This window comes from Erinaceus europaeus, chromosome 9, assembly GCF_950295315.1.
Source record: "Erinaceus europaeus chromosome 9, mEriEur2.1, whole genome shotgun sequence".
Lineage (NCBI taxonomy): Eukaryota > Metazoa > Chordata > Mammalia > Eulipotyphla > Erinaceidae > Erinaceus > Erinaceus europaeus.
In genome coordinates this window covers 81,450,792-81,472,309 of record NC_080170.1, presented here as the reverse complement: position 1 = coordinate 81,472,309, position 21,518 = coordinate 81,450,792, and the positions used below count along the sequence as shown (strand labels likewise).

The 21,518-nt window shown below is 39.8% G+C and overlaps 1 protein-coding gene across 1 annotated transcript in view; it reads right to left on the bottom strand.

Annotated features, from left to right (window-relative positions):
• Positions 1-21,518, bottom strand: part of HGD (homogentisate 1,2-dioxygenase) — a 66,130-nt gene that overhangs the window by 21,512 nt on the left and 23,100 nt on the right. The window contains exons 5-11 of the mRNA XM_060198306.1: positions 10,995-11,054; positions 9,643-9,734; positions 7,724-7,758; positions 6,526-6,605; positions 5,645-5,744; positions 3,519-3,643; positions 392-496 (exon numbers count right to left, since the gene is read on the bottom strand). Coding sequence (XP_060054289.1) covers positions 392-496; positions 3,519-3,643; positions 5,645-5,744; positions 6,526-6,605; positions 7,724-7,758; positions 9,643-9,734; positions 10,995-11,054 — 597 coding nt within the window. The remainder of the gene's footprint in view (positions 1-391; positions 497-3,518; positions 3,644-5,644; positions 5,745-6,525; positions 6,606-7,723; positions 7,759-9,642; positions 9,735-10,994; positions 11,055-21,518) is intronic.

Genomic DNA, 21,518 nt, shown 5'->3' with positions numbered 1-21,518 from the left:
TTGGTTTAAATCCAAGTGCTGGAGAGTATAAGAAACTTTAAGAGAGCTGTCTGCTACAGCACTGCTAAAATCAACCAGATCTGATACATGTGAGCAAGACAGAGCACTTTACAGATCCAGAATGTTCCTTTCTCATCCCTCTTTACTGGCATTGCCAGTTAGTTTCTAAGTAGAAAATTTAACCCCTCTCCTCAAAAGAAAACCACAACTTTTTACCCATCTACAAGAGTTACTGTGATCTCTGGGTAGATCACAGTAGTTATCTGCATCTTGGGCTTCCAAGGGTGACAATGACTGTGTTAACTCTGTGAGCTTCAGGGGTCTACTAAGCACATCTCCCACCCAAGGCTTACCTTATCCCTCAAGGACCCACCCACTTAACCAGACTTACTGCATGGTCAAAAGCCACTGCATTGATGACCATGAAGTTCTCTAGGTTGTACTTATAGGGGGTGTAGTTTCCATGCCAGGCTACAACGTTGAATGGGGAGACATCCTGCTCACAAAAAAACAAAATAAAACAAACAAAACAGACAAAGGAGATATTAGTACCTAATTCTTTTTTAATTTATCATTACTTATTTTTAAAAAATATTTATTCCCTTTTGTTGCTCTTGTTGTTTTATTGTTATAGTTATTATTGTTGTCGTTGTTGTTGGATAGGACAGAGAGAAATGGAGAGAGGAGGGGGAAGACAGAGAGAGGAAGAGAAGGATAGATACCTGCAGACCTGCTTCACTGCTTGTGAAGCAACTCCCCTGCAGGTGGGGAGCCAGGGCTTGAACCGGAATCCTTATGCCGGTCCTTGTGCTTTGTGCCACCTGCGCTTAACCCGCTGTGCTATAGCCTGACTCCCCTAATTTTTTTTAAAGCTGTGATTCCACAGTTTGTACTAGGCATTGTTCTCTCTATTTATTTTATTTAATTTTGTTATCATAATTTAATAATGCCACTGCTTGGGAGAAGAATAAGACTGAGTTATCATTGGGTTGCTTTATATGTCTTCAACTGCTCTCCTTTGGCCACTAACTCTAGTTTACCAGTTCAAAAACTTCTATGCCTCTAATTATATGTGCAGCAGAAATACAGCTCATTCTGCATGTAGTACCTTTAAAACAAATTTAAACACAATTGTAAGAATGTGTGGATATCAGCAATTCTCAGACAATCTGGTCCACCTTCTGAGTTCCCTGGTACAGAGGGCAGGCAGTGCTCTCAAGGTAATTACTGCCTAGAGGAGCAACTGATAGATACAGTGTCTGAGTTGGTGAGAGCAAGACAGGGAGAAGGTTTCTAAGAGTTCCATGCCTGAGGACTTGAGATTTCAGAGCGATCCTAAAATGGTCCTTTTGTGAGCTTTTTCTGAGGGAGGAGCAGATCAATATTCTGCTACATCCATGGATTTGATAAATACAGTGTTCTATGACATCTATGATCTACTGTATCTACGGGTCTGTCTGGAAGCAGAATTCAGCTCAAATTCTCCAGACTTTAATGAGGGAACTATTCATAGAAGTTATGGTTAATTGAGCTGGGTAAAGGTGAAGTACTTGAACTTAACAATATGGGGAAGAGATTGCCATTCATAGATTTGTAGATTACAAGAAGAGACTGTTATTAATGAACTGAAAAGAGCTACAGCTATGAAGAGAGAGAGCTACCCACTGATGTGCTGGTAAATCATTTTTGAGCTGCCAATGTGATATCATGGGAAGAGAACCATTTATCAGCCCTCAAGAGCCAGTATGAGTTAATTCTAGCACACCACTGGGGCTACTTAGTAAGAACCAAGATCACAAAGGATGCAAACATCCTTCAGAAGATTTATGTTTAGAGAGGAAAACCTTAACAAGCCTTCTTCCTGCCCTCCAGTTTCCTATGAGTTCCTTTATTGGTTGAACTCAACCAACAGCTAACTGACTCTGGGAGTCTGGATAATACAGTCTCTCTAGGTCCACCACCCAAGGGCACAGATCATGGCAGAGGAAAGAGCATGGATCCCTGAGAACTTTCACAGGGAATAATCACAAAGAGAATTAGCAGAGTCTTCTTGGAGTGTGAAAAACCATGGAGCTGCTGAAGGCCTCTAAGAATAGTGATTCTCTATTAAGTATATATAAAATAATATTGGGGTGGGGAGTAGATGGCAGTGCATCTAATTGAGTGCACATATTACCATGGGTAAGGACCTGGGTTCACAGCCCAGTCCCCATTTGCAGGAGAGGAGTAGAGCTTCACAAGTAGTGAAGCAGTTGCAGCTCTCTCTCTCTCTCTCTCTCTCTCTCCCCCTTCTCCAGTTCTTTCTCAAAAAAAAAAAAAAAAAAAAAAGGAAAAAAATGGCCACTGAGACAGTGTTTTTTTTTTTTTTTTTCCATGAAGGCACTGAATCCCAGCAATAATCTTGGTGGCAGTAAAAAAAAATAATAATAAAATAAAATAAAATAAAATAGGGAGCATGCTTAAAATGACTGCAGTTTCTGTGCTTCGTTCTCAGCTGTTATTATTTTTATCAGGCTGGAGTTGTAGCTAAGGATCATTACATATTGTCTTTACAGATATTCTTTATCTTTGCATATATACATATACATTTTTTTACCAGAGAACTAAACAGCTCTACTTTATTATGATATGGGAGGTTGAACCTGGGACTTTGGAGCTTCAGGCATGAGAGTCTCTTTCTTTACATATATTCTTTATACCTCCCTGAGAATTTCTGATGCAAATTGTCTTTGAATCACATTTTGATAAATCCTGACCCAGAGAATGTGAGGATAACAGAATGTCAATGACGGTGACAGTTAACCCTTATGGTTAATGGTGTTAAATTAGCTTGTTAGCATACTGTATAGATGCTGACCAAAGAAAAGGACATACTTTAGCAAAATAGGAGTAAGTCCAATAGTCAAAAGTTAGGTAAATAGTGATTAAATTGAAGAGATCTGTGGCTTACCTTTATTTCTATTATTATTAAGTGCATTAAGTAGTAATATATGTTCATATGTTACTATGATGATTTTTATTAGTATCTTTGCCTTACTTTTGAGTTTATAATATTTGTAGTGTAAACAAAGTTAAATTAATTATCTGAATTCTATTTGTTTTCTATCAGCCGTTACTTGTATTTGAAATATGATGGTCTTCGGTGAATATAAATAGTTTGTTAATTTGTTTTCCTTCATAACACATTACTCTACCTGTGTCTTGTTTCCTACACAATTTATAGACACCTATGTACTACCAAGTAATTCATTGCTTATTGAGTAGAGGGAACATAAGCTTTGGATTCACACAGGATATGTGTTGAAATGTTGGATTCTGCATTTTACTGTGACATTTGATAAATTGCCACCATGTCACTTATTTTCGTGACTACAGATAAAGCAACTATTACCTTATTTGCTATATCCTAGTGCAAATAGATGAAATTATATATATGGTACTTAACAATGGTCTTGGTAATCACTAAGTGATCAATAGCTGTTCATTGCATCCCTTGCCTGCCAACCATCTTTCTTTACCTGCTTTGAAGCAAACAGCTTCCCCTGGTATTTATTAATTACTGTGTAGCCCCCTGGCACTTGACGATCTTCATACCAGGCAACGGGTATCAGAAAATCACGAGGGTTGGCCAAACCATTAGCTCCTAGAACACAATCATCCAAAAGTCTTTTAGTCTTCTGATGAAGTCACAATGAAGAAGTATTCATGGCTGCACAAAGAGAAAGGGCTTTCTTCCATGTCAAAAGCTACCTCACAATTGGCTTTCATTGTTCCAATATTCATTTGATTTCTAGTCTGATATCTCTTAAGGAGGACACAAAGAATTTAATCAGAAAAAAATCATGAAAATTAAAATATCACTATCACCCACATTACTCTTAAAAGTTAGTTTATAAACATATTATGTGCATTATCTCATCACTACATGGGGATAGGAGGGAAGGAAAGACACTAGAAAGGAGAAAAATGGAATAGACCTTCCCCCCTTCCAAGGGTCTGATAACTCTAGACCTGATCTTCAGTGCTTGAGAAAGAAGGGTTACATGCTACTTCTCTAGGCGTGCCTCTGCCCCTCACACAGAAGTCAGAAGCATTGTCAGTCTATAAAGCTGCTCTGCAATCTGACAGATTTGTCCGCCAGCGAGGGACAAAGCATTCTGGACTGGCCTGCTTACCTTTGTTTTGTGAGTGTTCCCTCCAGAGAAAGAAAGTCAAAAACCAAAAATGAAATACCTAAGTGCACAAACATAATTTAACTCTGAAAGGAGAGGCCTGGGGAGTGTTTTATCATTTCCAGCTCCTGGGGTTTAAAAAAAAAATCCAGCTGGCTAGTAAATTATATATATTTTCCAGAGGGTATATGTTCCATGAAACCTGGAGGCTATGCTGACAGCAGAGCAGCAGGAAGTCAGACCAAAGTGGGAAGAGAGGGTGGCAAGCAGGATGGCAGACTGCGCACCAGGGCTCCAGCTGCCTCTCTGCTGCCTCCCACCTTCCTCTGACTATTTGGATCCCCCTAGGGGAGTGACCAGAAGGCACATCCTGTCCTGTCCCTATTTTGTTCTAAAAAAGCTGTTGACAATGAAGGCAGAAACTGGGAGGTGTGGCTACCACCTTCAGCAAACATGCCAAATGAGCCCAAGGGCCAATTTTCCCAGTCACTTCTTTCACTTGAAGAGATGTTTTGAGAACAGCTCCTCCTACAACCTTCACTTCTCTCTTGTGTCTCCTGCCTCCAACTTGCCAGAAAGGATTTTGGTTCCATTCTGAAAGCCTTTATTTGTTTCATGGAGACTATAGGTTCTAGCTCCTCCACAGCACCCAGGTCTAGAGGTCTTGGAACATGCACTCAGCAGGAATGTGAGTCAGCCCATTTTCTCCCTTCCATAGGAATACAGATGTTGCCATTGTCTATACACAATTCCAATAACTTAAGAAAATTATCTTCCTACTCTACACATTCCCACTTGGCCCTTTCCTCTTTATTTTCTCTCAACTTTTCTTAAGAACTAGTCATATCTCCTCTCATTTAAGCTGTCCTTTGTGACTCAGCCTACAGTAATCCAAATTTCACCATCCTGTAGAGGGCATGGTGTATAACCATTCTGTTCCTCAATGGTCTATATACTGTACTACTTTAGAGAGAGATTTATAGTGTGTTGGCTTGGGTCATTAACTGCTATGCATGCAATTTGAGACTTATACTACACTTGATGAGACTCCTGTCATTACCCCCAACACAGCCCAGGAGCTGAGACTAGCTGGTGGACTGACAGATTGATGAACTAGTAAATATTTCAGCCCATCAGTTGGGGTAGCCACATTGCATGCAGCCCTGGAGGCTAGTGAACTGAAAAGAAAGTATGGATTTTTTTAAACTTGTGATAAAGAGTAGGTTACAAGAATGTAAGATTACAGCGTATAGTTTCATACCACCCCCACCACCAAAGTTGAAAGTATGGACTTCTTAAGGAGTTTCAGTAAGCTTTTGAAACTCCCAAGTACACTTAATCTAAAGAAATTATCTAAAGAGGAAAGCTGAAATTTGAGTGAGGTAATGTAGGAAAAAAGATGTTTAACGCCCATACAATTATTAGCATCTTATACCCCAAGTGAGGCTTAGAGGTCTATAGTGAAGATTTACCAATTGGTCCCAGATCAGGCAACTCAAAGTGGACACCGTAGACCTCCAGGACGTACCCCCTGGTCTCTTCAAAGACATCTATGCTGAACCGCATTCCTCTCTGGAACAGGAAGCAGACACTAGTGTGCCCTCCCAAACCATACCTGTAGTTAGGAAGATGCTGTCCCAAACCTACACCCAGTCCCACATGCAAAATCCAAGCAATAGTCTAGTGAGATAAGTTTGAGAAATGGTTAACTCATTTACGTTGGGGAGATAGCATAATGTTTATGCAAAATGACTTTCATGTCCAAGGCTCTGAGGTCCCAGGTTTAATCCCCAGCACCACCATAAACCAGAGATGAACAGTGTTCTGTTTGAAAGAGAGAAAGGGAGGGAGGAAGAGCGGGAGGGAGGGAAGGAGGGAGGGAGAGAGAGGGAGAGAGAGAGAGAGAGAGAGACTCAAAGATAATTTAGAAGGAAAAATTTACTCCTAATTATATCTGGGTCTCAAATTAATTGTAGTCTAAATCTCATTGGGTTTAGAGATAGCAATGTCCTGAAACAGTCAGAACTTTAAAGGAAATCTATCTTCATTGTCCTCTTCCTTCTATTCCATCACCACTACCATAGGACCAGGGCTTTATCCAGAGTGTGTATAAATATTGAAAAATTGAATTGACAAGTTTCTTAGCTTCGTGATTGCACGTTATTTTAAAACAAAGCTGGCACTCAACCCTGTTTTGCCCTTCTGCACAGGGAGCCTTTTGTGTAACTCTAACTCCCTCCCCATTGCTTAGACATGACAAAGAAATTTTAGAGTTGGAAATAGCAGCAGCTGAAACATCCGATTGCTCCCAAATTAGAGAGAGGCAGAGAGGAGAAGGGGACACATAACCAACCTGAATGACGCAGATCTCATTGGGCTGCACAAGCATCTTTCCAAACTCAGTATAAATGAGAAGTTTCCCTTTCTGAGGAACTAGCAAGAAACACAGGACAGCAATGAGCAACTGTTCTCATATAAGAACTACTTTATGAAGAATAAACAGCTTAATGACTACTTTTCTTTGTCATCCAAATGAAAAGAATATTACTGAGTCTCATGGAAGACAATATATATTCTGATGGTTTCTAGCTGCTTTACTATCCAAAAGAATGTAAACAAAAGGGATATGGGTGGTAGTGCATCAGGTTAAGCGCACATGGCACAAAACGCAAGAACCAGTGTACGGATCCCAGTTCGAGCCCCTGGCTCCCCACCTGCAGGGGAGTTGCTTCACAGGCGGTGAAGCAGATCTGCAGGTGTCTATCTTTCTCTCCCCCTCTCTGTCTTCCCCTTCTCTTTCCATTTCTCCAACAGAGAGAAATGTTGTTGTCTATCCAACAACAATGACATCAATAACAACAACAATAATAACTACAATAAAACAATAAAAAGGGCAACAAAAGATAAAATAAATATTTATTTTTAAAAAATAATGTAAGCAAAAAACAAAAAAATCGACTCTCTCTCTTTTTTTTTTTTTAGTTACTAGCTCGAGAGCTTGTATAGACACAACTCTGTGGACTGCCCAAAAATGATGGCAGCAATAAAATGGAAAAATCACCATTTTTGATAGTTCCAGCAAAAGGCTGGTATTGATATGTCTAATGTTTACATCAAAATGTTGAAAAGCAAATAAAATGAGCAGGCAAGAGAAATTACTACTATATATATTTCATTTTAGATGGTCTCATGAAAATTTGTGTTTAGGCTGCAGATGTCAAGCATAGATGGTCTTTTCTCATCAAGTTTGAAGACAAATAGAGTTACTTTAATAACTTAATCACAGGTTGGAATATCTTGTTATGTCTTTTCATCAGTCTAGCTCTCCTATATCAGAAGCGATGGGTCAGCAATAGAGACCAGGAAGTAGAAAAGAGATTTTTAGGTACATTGGGAATATTTTCTAGACCACCAAAGGCCTCTAGACCTCAATCTGAAGACTGCACTAAGAGAGATTAAAGAGTGAAGGAAATAATACACATAAATTTAAAAGGCAGTTTGTGACTAGTGATTAGTACAAGGTGAAGGGGACTGAAATCTTCAGCACTTACCAATCAAGAAGTCTCCATCTGAATTGTAAAAGCATCTGAAACAAACAGAATAATTCCTGTGAGTGACAGTCTGAAACTGTCCAAAGTAAGTCACTTCACAAATTATTACTTAATAAGACTAAATGTCAGCTACAGTGTTGGGTACATGGTGAGAAAAGTTTCCCTGCCCTCATATAGCTTAAAGTCTATTAGGAAGTCATACAGCAATGGAGTCATTACAGATCTTTGTCCTCATAAACTGTTAGGGCACGATGAAAGTCAAGTGTAAGTAATGAAAGAATGAACCTGATCTTGTCTGGAGTAGTCAGCAAAGACTTCCCTGAAGAAGAGACAGCTGAAATGAGACCTGAAAAGGCTATACAGGTAGGGGTTTAGAGATGAGGGAAAATATTTTAGGCAGGAGGAACAGCATGTGTGAATATTTTAAGGAAGAAGGACATATGACAGATTGAAAGAATAGAATAACAGTAGAGAGTACACATTACCATGTGCCAGGACCTGGGTTCAAGGTCCCAGCCCCCAGCTATGGGTTGTGTGTGTATGTGTATATGTGTGTGGGGGTGGGGGGGCTACATGAGTGATAGAACATTCCAACCGTGTTTCCCTTGCTTTCTGATCTCCTCTCTATTTCTATGTTTCTATCAAATAAATAAAGGAGAATAAAATTGGTGACTGGGAGTGGAGGATTCATTATTCAGATACCCATCAATAACTTGGGCGGGGGGGGGATAGAATAAAGGCTCAAATGAAAAGAGAGGAGGTGACCTGATATGAGATTGGGCTAAAAAGGCATCTCTGGGGTAGGGGTAGATAGCATAATGGTTATGCAAAGACATTGTCATGCCTGAGGCTCTCCAAAGTCCGAGGTTCAATCCTCTGTACCACCATAAGCCAGAGCTGAGCAGCTGAGCAGGAAAGAAAGGAAGAAAGAAAGAAAGAAAGAGAGAGAGAGAGAGAGAGAGAGAGAGAAAGAAAGAAAGAGAGAAAGAAAGAAAGAAAGAAAGAAAGGAAAAAGGAAATTATTTCTAATGTTTTGTCTGTAGGACTGTCATCTTGGCTTTGCTTTATGGCGTAGAGCAGGTAAGTGAGTTGCCCAGAGTTACACTGCCAGGAAGAGTGGAATTGGACTTTGGACACAACAGATTGGTTCTCAAAGTAAAAGTAGGAACATAATCAGCATGTTTTGTTGTTTAAAAAATCTAGTATGTAAACTTTTGTAGGATTTTAAAATTTACCTAAAGTTATTAGCTGAAGCCAAATTTTGTCACCTTGACCTGAAGTCAGTGGCTTTAATAACTAGCCACTTAAGCAATGTGACTTTGGACTCAAGAATAGCTCTGGAGAACCTTGAGAAATAAAGCATATTCTGACTCATACTGGCTTAGTCAAAATTTTTCTTGGACTGCTCCTACTTTCCACTGCCCCTCTGTTCCTTTTCTATTTACATTGTCATATACCATTATTATTTATATCACAGAAGCCAGTTAAGATAGAACTGCAGCTACTCTTTGGTTTTTATAAGGAATAAGTTCTAGGACCACTGTGGACAGCAAAATATGCAGATGCTCAAGCCTATTATATAAAATGGCTTAATATTTGTATATTACCAACATAGTTTTCCATATACCTCCCAAGCCACCAATACCTAATGCAATGTAAATGACTTTAAAATGATTTTTGAACTATCATGTCTGGGGAATAATGACAAGAAAAAGGTGTGCACATGTTCTGTATAGAGGCAACCATTGTAATTATAACTATACTATACTATACTTATTTTCAATCCTCACCTTGTTGCTATGTTCTTTCATTGCAAATGTATTAATAAATGTACAAAAGCATTGCTCTGGGAGAAAACAGTAACAGAAATAACTTTTTCTAGGGGATGGAGGCATCCTCCCCAACATGGAACCACATACCTATTTAACATGGAGGTGTTGCAGAGGAAAATGTGGACAGCAAGCCCATTGTTAGACCTGATGTCTCCAGCTCCACAGAGGGTATGCAGGCCCTAGGAGAGACCCACAGGAGAGAGAAGAGTGAACATGGGTAGAGCCTAAGATGTCAGTCTTCTTCCTCCTGGTGTCTGGGAGCAGCAAGGGTCTTCTAGGTTCTACTGGAATTTTCCCTTTGGTGCTCCTGGGACATTTGGGTTCCAGGCCTTGGAAGAATCTAAGATTGACATTTGCTAGGTGGTGGCTTAACCTAACTGCCAGTAGTGGTCGTAGATCAGAATTTTCTTATTGTTGTTGCTGTTGTTATTATTGTTGTTGTTACCAGGGCTTTATAGCTCCAGCTGACTTTTTCAGATAGAAAAAGGAATTCAATATCAGCTGAACAGTTTGGCCTGTGACTGGAAGTAACTCTCTGTAAGTAAGCTGGTGATTATGTTGGTTTACTTTGAGTCCTACTTCTGTGTATCTCACCTCCTCTTCCATATCTTTTTGCTACGTACACAAATACTGCACTCACTACCAAGCAAAACTTTTAATCAGCATTGTGCAAATTAGAGACTCTTCTAGATTAGGGATTAATTTTCCTGAATTTGAGAATTTGGATGGGGTAAAAACTTTATATTCATTTTTCACTAAACTCTGAAATATATCATGTTTTTCCACCAATGTAATTGAAAACAACAAAATACAATAGTATTAAAAGTGAATATAGCTATAATATTGTCACTGATCAAAATCATGAGTTTAAAAAAATTACTTTGTGGTTATTACAGGTATCTCAAAATATTATTTATTCTTATACTTCTAATAACCATAGTTACCAGATTCTTTCTTAGATCTTCTGGTCTAGTGCATTAATAAGGAGTTACGTTACTATAAATCAAACTAAATTTGTTATTTTAATATGTTTATCATTGTACTTTAATATAATCAGCATTCCTGTCATGCTATGTAGTCTGCTTTATGTATTTAAAATTAGAAGCTACACCAGACTACCTAAGAAGTCCAGGAAGCAAGAAGGTTACTAGATGTGTTTTTAGTCTGAAACAAAGGCACTTGGTGCGGGTATGTGCTCAGTTTTCATGGGCCATTTAGAAATGTTGTAAATATCTCATCAATGCCCTTTGGTGTCAGGGGCCATATGGTGCCTGCAAGCTAGATGTCCCTTGCCTAGTCCTGAAAGCAGAGGCAGGTGGTGCAGTCTCTGCTGCTGGCTTGTAAGTCTGCTTCTGCTTGTCATTCAGCCTGCAAATGTCTGAGTCACTCACCATGGAAGAAAATAGAGGAGTGGGAAAGTGTGGGTAGTACTGACTTACGCTCACAAAGTCCACTTTCTTCTGAGATGCTTTTGGAATCTCAAATGGCTTCCACCTAAGCTGGAAAACGACACATTACAGGAAAGTTATTTCACAAGGGGAGACCATCAACCTTCTAAATAAATACCACTGGTTTCACAGGATAAAAGGATAGCTGTTCCCTCTGTGAGATTACTTGTGATTTTCTTATTTTAAAATTTAATTCTCCAAAACTCCTTAAAAGGGCTCTGTTTCTCTCTCTCTCTCTTTCTCTCTCTCTTTCCACACTTAATATATATTTTTTGCTCCTTAGAAGTTTAAATTATAAAAATTAAAAAACAATCATTGCTTCTTATTTTAGGAACTGACTAGTTCCTGTAGCATTTTGCTCAGGCACATCAGTGAGTTTGACTGATGCTGCTGTTCATGTTATTTATAATAATCTCCCTTGCTTGGCATGCCAGCCTCTCTGTGTGGGCTCCTAACACTGCAGGGGAAGGTTCCACTTCTACTTCTAGCCCATAGAGTTTTTGAATTATTTCTTTAAGAGAAAAGAAAAGCTTCTGGCAGAGATAGGATTTGGTAAATGCACTACTGAGTTTAGTTTCTTCACCAAACCCCATGTTTGTCCCCAGGCTGCCTAATGGTGCAGTTTAAATCACAACAATTTTTCATTTAATGATAAAATGACCTAAGAAGGTGGAAAGAAAAATCAGGGTCTGAGCCCTAGTTGGAATTTTCAAACCAGTATTTATGAATCAACCTGGCAGTAGGCATGAAATAGCCAGGCAGACATCTGATAAACCTAGTAGCCTCCAGACACACCTCACAGAGAGACCTGCAGCCAGAGGGCTGGCTGTATTGCTGCTGCAGTGCCTTGTCACAGCAATCTACGCTGGATCTCCACTAGGTCTTGGGCTCAGCTGACTTTCTGTTTCAGGGAGGCATGCGTATGGGAAGAAGATAATAAGTAGAAAAGGCATTTTCCACTGTGTTTACTCTGCCTCTCAGACAGATACATTAAAGCAGCAGCCTCTGTGTTTTAAAAGCAATGCAGAATTATCACATTCTATGACTACTTAGAGCATGCAAAATACTGATCGAAAAATACTGGAAAATTATATTCGTAAAAAGAGAAAAAGTCTAAGACTAATTCTATTCAGGATGCTATTTACTTAGGGAGGAGGAAGAATCTAAGAGTTAAGGATCTAAAAACAGGTTTCTCGATCTTGGTACCATAAATAATTTGTATCAGATAATTCTTTGTGAGGAACGTTCTGTGCATTGTAGGATATTTAGCAGTGCCACTGACCTCTGATCTCAAGATACTAGCATCACTCCTCAAACTGTAAACAAAAAAAAAGTCTCCAGATGTTGCCACGTGTCACTTAGGGAACAAATTTCCCCTTGCTGAGAGCCCCTGACCTAGGAGGCTATCTCCCTGACATCAGGAAAAAACCAGAGGTACCACTGTTCTCTTCCTGGGGCAGGCTCTGTTTTTTTTCCCTCACAATTAGTGGCTGTTTCCTTTTATAGCTGTAGTGTAGACTCCTTATGTCAGGAATAATGTCCGGACTACACTACTACCTAGAATCTTGGTTCTAAGAAAAGTCATCCTTTTAGAAATACCAGTGTAAAGGATTTAAGCATTAGCTCAGTGGATGCCTGGGCAACCTTCTACATAGTTCAGAGACTGTAGAAGCTGAGCCCTGGCTTCCCATGAAAATTATCTGGGAAGTTTCTGAGACTCAGTACTCAGAATCTTTAAAGGTGGGGCCCAAACATCAATATTTTATAAAAATTTTATAAAAACTCTTCTAATATGTAGCACACTGAAATGAGAGCTTCTGTCAATCTAATTTTGCTGAACTAACCATCATGTTTAGAAAAGATCATTCAACCAACCAATCAACCAATAATCTAAATTGTGGTCTCTGGAATTAGACATTACAATGTCAACCTAGTTACCAAATTGTAGAAGTGTTTAAATGGCATAAGTTTAATAATTTACAAAACTGAAGAGAGAAAGACAAGAGAAGAGAGGCTGGGCAGTGGTGCATCTGATTGAGTGCACATATTACCACATGCAAGGACCTGGGTTCAAACCCCCGGTCCTCACCTGCAGGGGGAAGCTTCAGGAGCAGTAAAGCATTATTACAAGTGTCTCTCTTTCTATCTCCCTCTTCATCTCCCTCTATCCTCTCAATGTGTCTGTCTTATCAAATGAAAGGGAGTGAGGAAAGAACAAAGGGGGGAAGGAAGAAAGGAAAGAAGAGAAAAGAAAAATGGCTGCTGGGAGTGGTGGATTCATCATGCAGGCACCTTGCCCCAGCAATAACCTTGGTGGCAGTTGAAAAAAAAAAAAAAAAAGAGGAAAAAAAAAGAAAAAGGAAAAGATTTAAGACTAATTCTATTCAGTATGCTATTTCCTTGGGGAAGACGGAGAATCTGAGAGTAAGCATCTAAAAACAGGTTCCTCAGTCCTGGTACTTTGCATCAGGTAATTCTTTGTGAGGACTGTTCTGTACATTGTAGGACATTTAGTGGTACCACTGAAGAACTCTACTCTTACTCCACAAACGGTAAACAACAAAAATGAAAAAGAGAAAAGAGAAAGAAAAAATTAAAAGGGATCAATCGATTAACTGAGAGAGAAGTCCTAGCAGCAGAAGAAAGACTACTTGGTCTATTATAGTGAGACAAGATAATCTCACGTACAGGTGGAATTTGAGAAACAACGGAGGGGCCTGGTGTTGGCGCACCTGGTTGAGCAACATGTTATAGTACGAAAGGACCCAGGTTCAAACCCCTGACCCCCACCTGCAGGGGGAAAGCTTTGCAAGTGGTGAAACAAGGCTGCAGGTGTCTCTCTATCTCCCCCTTCCCTCTCAATTTCTGGCTGTTTCTATCCAATAAATAAAGATCATAAAATTTAAGAAAAAAAAAAGGTAAAGGCTAATCATAGAGTAAAAATTTGACTGGACTTAGTGTGTTGCAGTAAGAACACAAAGGTGGTGGGGAGGGGATTGAGAAGGCATTGGAAGCTCAGTGCATGATGGTAGAGGAAGACCTGGGTTCATGATGGTAGTGGTATGAAGCCATCCACTGGGAAAGATGAGAAACTGAACCCATATGGCAACTTATGTGCAAAAAAAGTACTTGCATAATAAAACAACAATTAAAAAGACAACATCTTTGTAGTATCTTGCTGAAGTTAAAACACTGACTATTTTTAGAAATGAAATCTTTACCCCTTATAAAAGAGGTTCTTCTTTGGTTAGTGGGAAAATTTTAGCTAGAAAGTTTGATAGGCTGATTTGGTTAGGTTTAAGCCAGTCTGTTGTTTTTTTTTTTTTTAAGCTTCATTTTTAAATTTTTTAAAATATTTCTTTTGAATAGAGACAGAGAGAAGTTGTGAGGGAAGGGGAAAATAGAGTGGGAGAGAGACAGAGAGACCTACAGACCTGCTTCAGCACTTGTGAATCTCTCCCCCTGCAGGTGGGGACCAGGGGCTTAAACCTGGATCCTTGTGCACTGTGATGTGTGTGCTTAACCAGATGTGACATCGCCTGCTTCTCCCCTTTTTTTTTTTTTTTTAAAGTTTTCAGTAGCACATCACTTTCAAATCACAAGGAGACAGAATTTAGGGTGGTAAGTAGGAAGGCACCCACATGATGACTGATACTGGGGCCAGGAAATGACTCACTCAGTAGAGTGCACAATTTATCATGAGTGAGTACCTGGGTTTGAGCCTCTGGCTACCATGGATGTGAGCACCATACACAAAAGGAGAAAGCAGTCCTTTGTGATGGGAAGGGTGTTGATGTACACTCTTATTAGCTTGTAGTCTCATAAAAAAAAAAAAAAGGAGAGAGCACCATTAGCAGTGAAGCAGTTCTGTGGTATCTCTCTTCCTTCTTTCTGTCCCTCCCTCTCTCTACTCCTCTTTCATTTTGCCTTTCTCCTTCTAGCTGAAACAAACAAACAAACAAAATAGTTCCTGAGAGCAGTGGAACTATGCAAGCACAGTGAAGCCCTGGTGACAAAAACATATGGATGACAACATTCTTTCACCCTCTCTTATTAGCCTATGTCCTCAGTTCTTTAATCTCAACCTGTCTTGATATTCTCCCCAAGTAATTCATGATCTCATAGATCCTGCACAGGTTTGCCTCCATTTAAGGGTCTTGTACTTGCATTTGGTGTCAAATCTGACCCTTATTTACTGCTTCTTTTGTGCTCAGTTGCCATCGCCCAATTCTGCTAAGACCCTTCAAGGTCAGCATTCTTGTCCAATTCCCTTATATTAAGCCATTTAAGTGATTTAATGGATCTATCTGTGAGCCAAGTGTTATGCTAGCTCAAGTGTCTCTGCTCTTGGGGACCCCAGTACAGAAGACTCTGGAAGTATGGACATTTACTGAGGAAAAACAATACAAAACAAAGAGGTGGATAGATGATAAAGATTTTGGAAGAGAAATTAAACAGGAATGTTCCCTTAGGAACATTCCCTGGCACAGGGCCTATTTAACAATCTTATTTATACATGATAAAAAGAGACATATGCAACATAATCTCTGGTGCGCATGTAGCTACAACATTTCATTTCCAAGGAGTGAAATGAAAGCTAATGGAAATATACTGTAAAAAGAGCCAGCAAGCTGTCCAAAAAGGGCTGAATAGGGCGATGTGCACTGTAATGTTGGCACGTGCCAGTGAACGCATTTAAGGAAATGCAGTGTAGGCTATTTATAGGATGATCCCATCCGAACTCAATGCTGCAAGTCATAAAAACAAGGGAGATGGAGATTCTACTTTTAACTACCCTGAGGAATACTGAAAGGATTCAATGAATAAAGTGGCATTAAAATGAATCTTAAATTATGAGTGAATTTTGGATGGGTAGCTCTTATGAGGAGAGAAAAATCATTCCAGGTAGATGAAAGAACACAAAGCACTCACTTAAAGCAGTTGTTCTGCAGTGGCAAAGAGCAGAGGGTTTGAAGGCTGTAATAAAGACTCACTATCTTGATCACCTACCTGTCTTAGAAATCTGTATTTGATTGGTTGGACAGTGAGTGGGAGGGAAAATGCCAGGATTTAATGATATTTAACATGACAATTTACTAAACAAGCTTGCTGCAAGGTGTGAGATAGGGTGGGAAAGGCACAGGGATGAGTTTGCAGGTCAGTATAACAATCTAGATAAGAGGAAATAAATTCTGAGTCAGGAGGTGTTAAGAAAAAGAAGAAATGTACAGGCATAGAAACATCCTGGAAGCAAGCTCGATCACAAACATTTCTTAAAGTGGTGTCCAGAGCCACTCAGCATGAAGTCATCTGGAGAAACTCTTGGTTACCAAACAGACCTCCTGAATTATTATCTTAGTGATAACTAGAATCTGGGTGAATCTATATTTTCAAAAAGACTCCCCCGTGAATTCCTATGTACTAGCACTTAATGTAATACAGAGAGAGAAGGAGAGAAGTTGGCTAAGGTATCTCTGTGGATTCAAACCTAGATGTACAGACAAAATGTATGCATCATTGGTAAATCTAGACCAGTCCTACAGAGGCAAGTTTGGATGGAACTATAATGACTTCAGTAAGGAGCGCATTAGGAACCTGTTGAGATGGCACATATATAGGGCAATATCCAATATGGGCTCAGAAATTGGGGGAGAGATGTGTAAGTGTATTACTAATAGTTCATGCCACTTGAATAAATGCTATTTGCCATATTTTAAAAGGTAAAATATGGTAGACACAGAAGATACTGACTGGGAGACGAAGAGGATGATAGACTAAAGTTTCACCAGGAAAGAAGCCCCCAGAATGACTTCCAACATCACTGTGGTGGGACTGGCTGCCTGGAACATGATCTGCCAGGTTATACCAAATTTTAGGCTGGAATTGTACTAGTTTATATATTTTTAATGCTGTCTGCTGAAATCTATGTATATGAGAAGTGTTTGGCAGGAGTGGATAGTGGTGGAGATATGAGATGGATCAGAAAAATCTTGTTGTTCAAATAATTCTTCCTCTTAGTTTGCCTGATATGGATATTTCTTATCAACAGTAAATAAGCCTTCATCTCTAAGACAATAAACTAAAAACAGAAATCACTGACTGATATTTGGAAGGAAAGGAGGAGGAGGCAGAGAAAGAGTGCTGTGGGATGAACTGTCTTCTTCAAGAAATTCTTACGAGGGCTGGGTGGTGGCCGATCTGATTGAGCACACATCTTATAATGTTTAAAGGCCTGGGTTTGAGTCCCTGGTCCCCACCTACATGGAGAAAGCTTTGGAAATGGTGAAGCAAGGCTGCAGGTGTCTTTCTTTCTCTCTCTGTCTCCCCCTTCCATCTCAATTTCTGGCTGCATCTATACAATAAAAAAAAAATTTTCATATGTTCAAACCCTAACTTCTAACTTGATAGGATTTGGAAACTGAATCTTTAAAGAAACGGTGAAATTAAAATAGTTAATTCAGGTGGACTTAATCCAGTACGGTGTCATTATAAGGAGAGGAAAATTGGATATAGACAATATGAAGACAGCAAGGAGGCAGCGTTGGCAACTCAGCAGACACCTCAGAAGAAACTGAGCCTGCAGGCACCCTGATCTCATATCTCTAATCTTCATAGTATGAGAAAGTAAATTCTTGTTGTTTTAAGTCACTCAGTCTGCTGTTTTTTGCCATGACAGGCCTAAAATACATATGGAGAGGAAAAGGGCTGGTAGGAAAGATTAAGAAGGTGAAGAGTGAGAAAGTCAAAAAGGACAGTGATGATGGTCATGGAGACTGGGAAGCAAAGGAGTTGAGTATGGAATTTTCACAGGTTTATACAATGTTAGAAGACAAGAAAAGACAGCGATTCAGGAAGAAATGAGTCAGTTGTTAAAGGCTTTGGGATGTTGAGGAGAAAAGGGTTGTATTTAACATAAAGAGCTCAGCAAGCTTAACACCAAAACAAAACAACAACAACAACAACAACAAAAACCCAAACAAACAAAAACAAAAAAACAGGCAACCCCATTAGAAAATGGGGGGAGAGGCAGGGTAGATAGCATAATGGTTATGCAAAGAGACTCTCATGCCTGAGGCTTTGAAGTCCCAGGTTTAAACCCCTGTACCACCATAAAATAAAGCTGATCAGTATTCTGGTAAAAATAAATAAATAAGCAAACAGAAAATGAGGGGAGGACATGGACAGAAATTTCACAGAGAAAGAGATCAAGAACTGAGCAGTGTTGTGATAAAAAAAGAAATAAGGGGTCGGGCAGTGGCGCAGTGGGTTAAGCGCATGTGGCACAAAGTGCAAGGACCGGCATAAGGATCCCGGTTCCAGCCCCCGGCTCCCCACCTGCAGGGGAGTCGCTTCACAGGTGGTGAAGCAGGTCTGCAGGTGTCTATCTTTCTCTCCCCCTCTTTGTCTTCCCCTCCTCTCTCCATTTCTCTCTGTCCTATCCAACAACGAACATCAACAATGGCAATAATAATAACCACAAGGAGGCTACAACAATAAGGGCAACAAAAGGGGGAAAACATGGCCTCCAGGAGCGGTGGATTCATGGTGCAGGCACCGAGCCCAGCAATAACCCTGGAGGAAAAAAAAAAAAAAAGAAATGAAAAATTCCCAATGCATCATTAGTAATGTGGTCTAGAGAGGTAGCTCAATGGGTTGGGCATTCAGTGAGCTATGCTAGTGGCTCAATTTCAGACTCTGATATCAAAGGAAAGATGTCACAGCTCCAAGGGAAATTCTGGGGCTGCAGTGTCTCTTCCCTTTCTCACTGTTTCTCTATCTGAATGAAAAGTCAGTCTGGGAGCAGTGAAATCAGACAGGTGCAAAGCCCTGGTCTCAGAAAAAGCAAGTAAATAAGAATTAACAGGAATTCAGTGTCCTCTCCTCTTCCCCTGCTGCCTACAGGAATTGATTTGCCCATTCCTGCTCCCACCAGTAATATGGACTCAACCCTCATCACATACATAAATATTATGTATCTATCTGCCTCCTAGGAAAAGGTGACCTACACTGTAAGTCATTTTCCAGAGTCAAGAGCTGTGGGTTGGGGAGGAAAGCTGTGAGCCAATGGAGCTTGGGAAAAATAGGAAATGAGAAAAGACTTAAGGTGTTACAGGGTTGGAATCTGAGAAAAACTGTCTCTGTGAGTCATATAGTGATATTTAGTCCCAGTGTGGGATATTTATTTTATTTATTTATTTATATATACAAGTATAAAATATGGAAAGAAAAATACTAAAAGGTTAGAAGTAGTTAAATTAATTGACATCGCCACTGTCATGTAAATTTTGAATAAGTGTATCAATGAAGCTCCTGGTCTCCACCTGCAGTGGGGAAGCTTCACAAGTGGTAAAGCAGTGAGGCAGATGTCTCTCTTTCTATTTCTCCTTCCTCTCTCAACTTCTCTCTGCCCTATCAAATATAAGGGAAATAAAAATTTAAAAATGTATCAGTGGGGCATACATCACTGCTGTTTATAAGAAGGTATAAAATCATAATTGGGGTGGGGAGCTGTTCAGTGTGTGAGGGCTTGACCTGAGGAGTACCATCTTGCCCCCTAAGTGACCCTAATAATATCAGTCAGTTCCAAGAAAGTTCATGCCCCACTAGAGTTCCAGTACTCTGAAGAAAGAGGAAGTAGTGAGTGTAGATTTCTCTGAAATGAAGGTATGGAAAGTCAAAAAGGGGGAGTTCTAAAATTGATTAGAGTTCTAAAATTAACTGCCTATATTAGCTTCTGTACCCTGCTTGCTTGCAGAAGTTGTGATCTTTTTCTATATAACCAGCTGTGTAACAAGGGCCTCTGCTGCTCTCCTCCACTGCTCCCAGCCAGGAAATAAAGACTCTCATAATTAGACCTTGGTCTTGAGTTATCTTCCTTGCTTGGACCCAACAACAAGTGGATCACTTGCCTAAGTGATTGCAGTGCACAAGGACCCAGGTTCAAGCCACTAGTGCCCACTTGTAGGAGAAAACTTCATGAATGGTGAAGCAATGCTGCAGCTGTCTCTCTTTCTCCCTCTCTCCTCCTTCCCTCTTGGTTTCTCTGTGTCTGTCCAATAAATAAAGAAATAAAACTAAGAGATTTCTTTTTTAAAAAAAAATATATATATATATAATTAAGGAAATGGGTGGTGGTGCACCTGGTTAAGTACGTATATTACAATGTTCAAAGACCTGGGTTCAAGCCCCTGCTCTCTACCTGCAGGGGTAAAGTCACAAGCAGTGAAGCAGGTCTGCAGGTGCCTCTCTGTCTCTCTTCTTCCCTATCTCTCTCCTCTAAATTTCCTTCTGCCCTATCGAATAAAGTTAAAAAATTAATTAATTTAAAAAAATAATTTAAAAATATGACTCACTTAATTGGGGCCTGGAAGTCACTCATCTGATAAAAAACACCCTTTATAATGCAAGAGGATATGGGTTAATGTTCCAGACCACCAGAGGGGAGCACCTACCCATGGGGAGCTTCAGAAGTGGTCAAACAGGTGGCAAGGGGGGGGGGGGACTTTAAAGAAAGAATGCTGATTCAAGATACTCTTTGAAATCTGTAAAATTATACTTAAATTGGATATAGGTTTATTCGTTAAATTCTGAGATTCCTGAAGTTAGAAGAAGATTAAATTAAGCATACTTCTCATGTGAGCTATTAATGGATTGAACTCGTTATATCCACTGGCAAACTCTAGATACACTCAAAATCGGTTTGCATTAATTCTTGAGAAGATGACTAAATAAAGACTAAAAATAATAGATTGGCGGGGAGGGGGTCCCTAGTCTTCCCAGGGGAGTATCAATGAGGACACTGATGAAAGCACATGATGCCACTCTCTCAAAGGAAACATTAGGTAATTCTCAAATCTTCAGATTCCCAGAGATGACTCATGTGGGGGAGGTGGTGAAGCTGATGAGGTATTGGATTTGGTTGGTGACAGGTGAAGACATACCTACCATACAGGCTTCAGCTGGGAAGGACTGTCAGATGGGTACCTAAATATAATTTTCTCAGACTTTCTCAGTGAGAGTCTGTAGTACATATTTGGAAGAGGGATTGGGGGTGTGGGGTGTGGAATGACAAATGCATATTGCTGTGATTAATTAATGAAGCATAAAATGGAAGGAGATGTTATCCTGTCAAGAAGGTATAAATAAAAAAGGTAAAAGGATAGATGTAATAAGAGCAGCCAGGGTGTGTTATGTCAGGGCACAAGAGCAGGGTGGCAGCAGACCTAAGTCATAGAATAGGAGGGTGACTAACCACTACCTGATAGAGTTGGTGTTCACAGGGGCACTGTTGTTTTCTGGGCAATACTTGTCCCACTGTCTTTACACTAGGTAAAAAAGTAAGCAGGGAAACTTATAAGAGATGAGCTTCATTTAGTATTCACCATGTAGAATGTTTCTGAAGGAAGTTGAAGGAATTCAAAATAGAGAAAAGGTTAAAAGACTAGGAATTCCCAGGGAACTAAAGTGAGCTTTTGTTTCTGCCAGTTTGGCAGATAAGGACTTTTGCATAAAAAA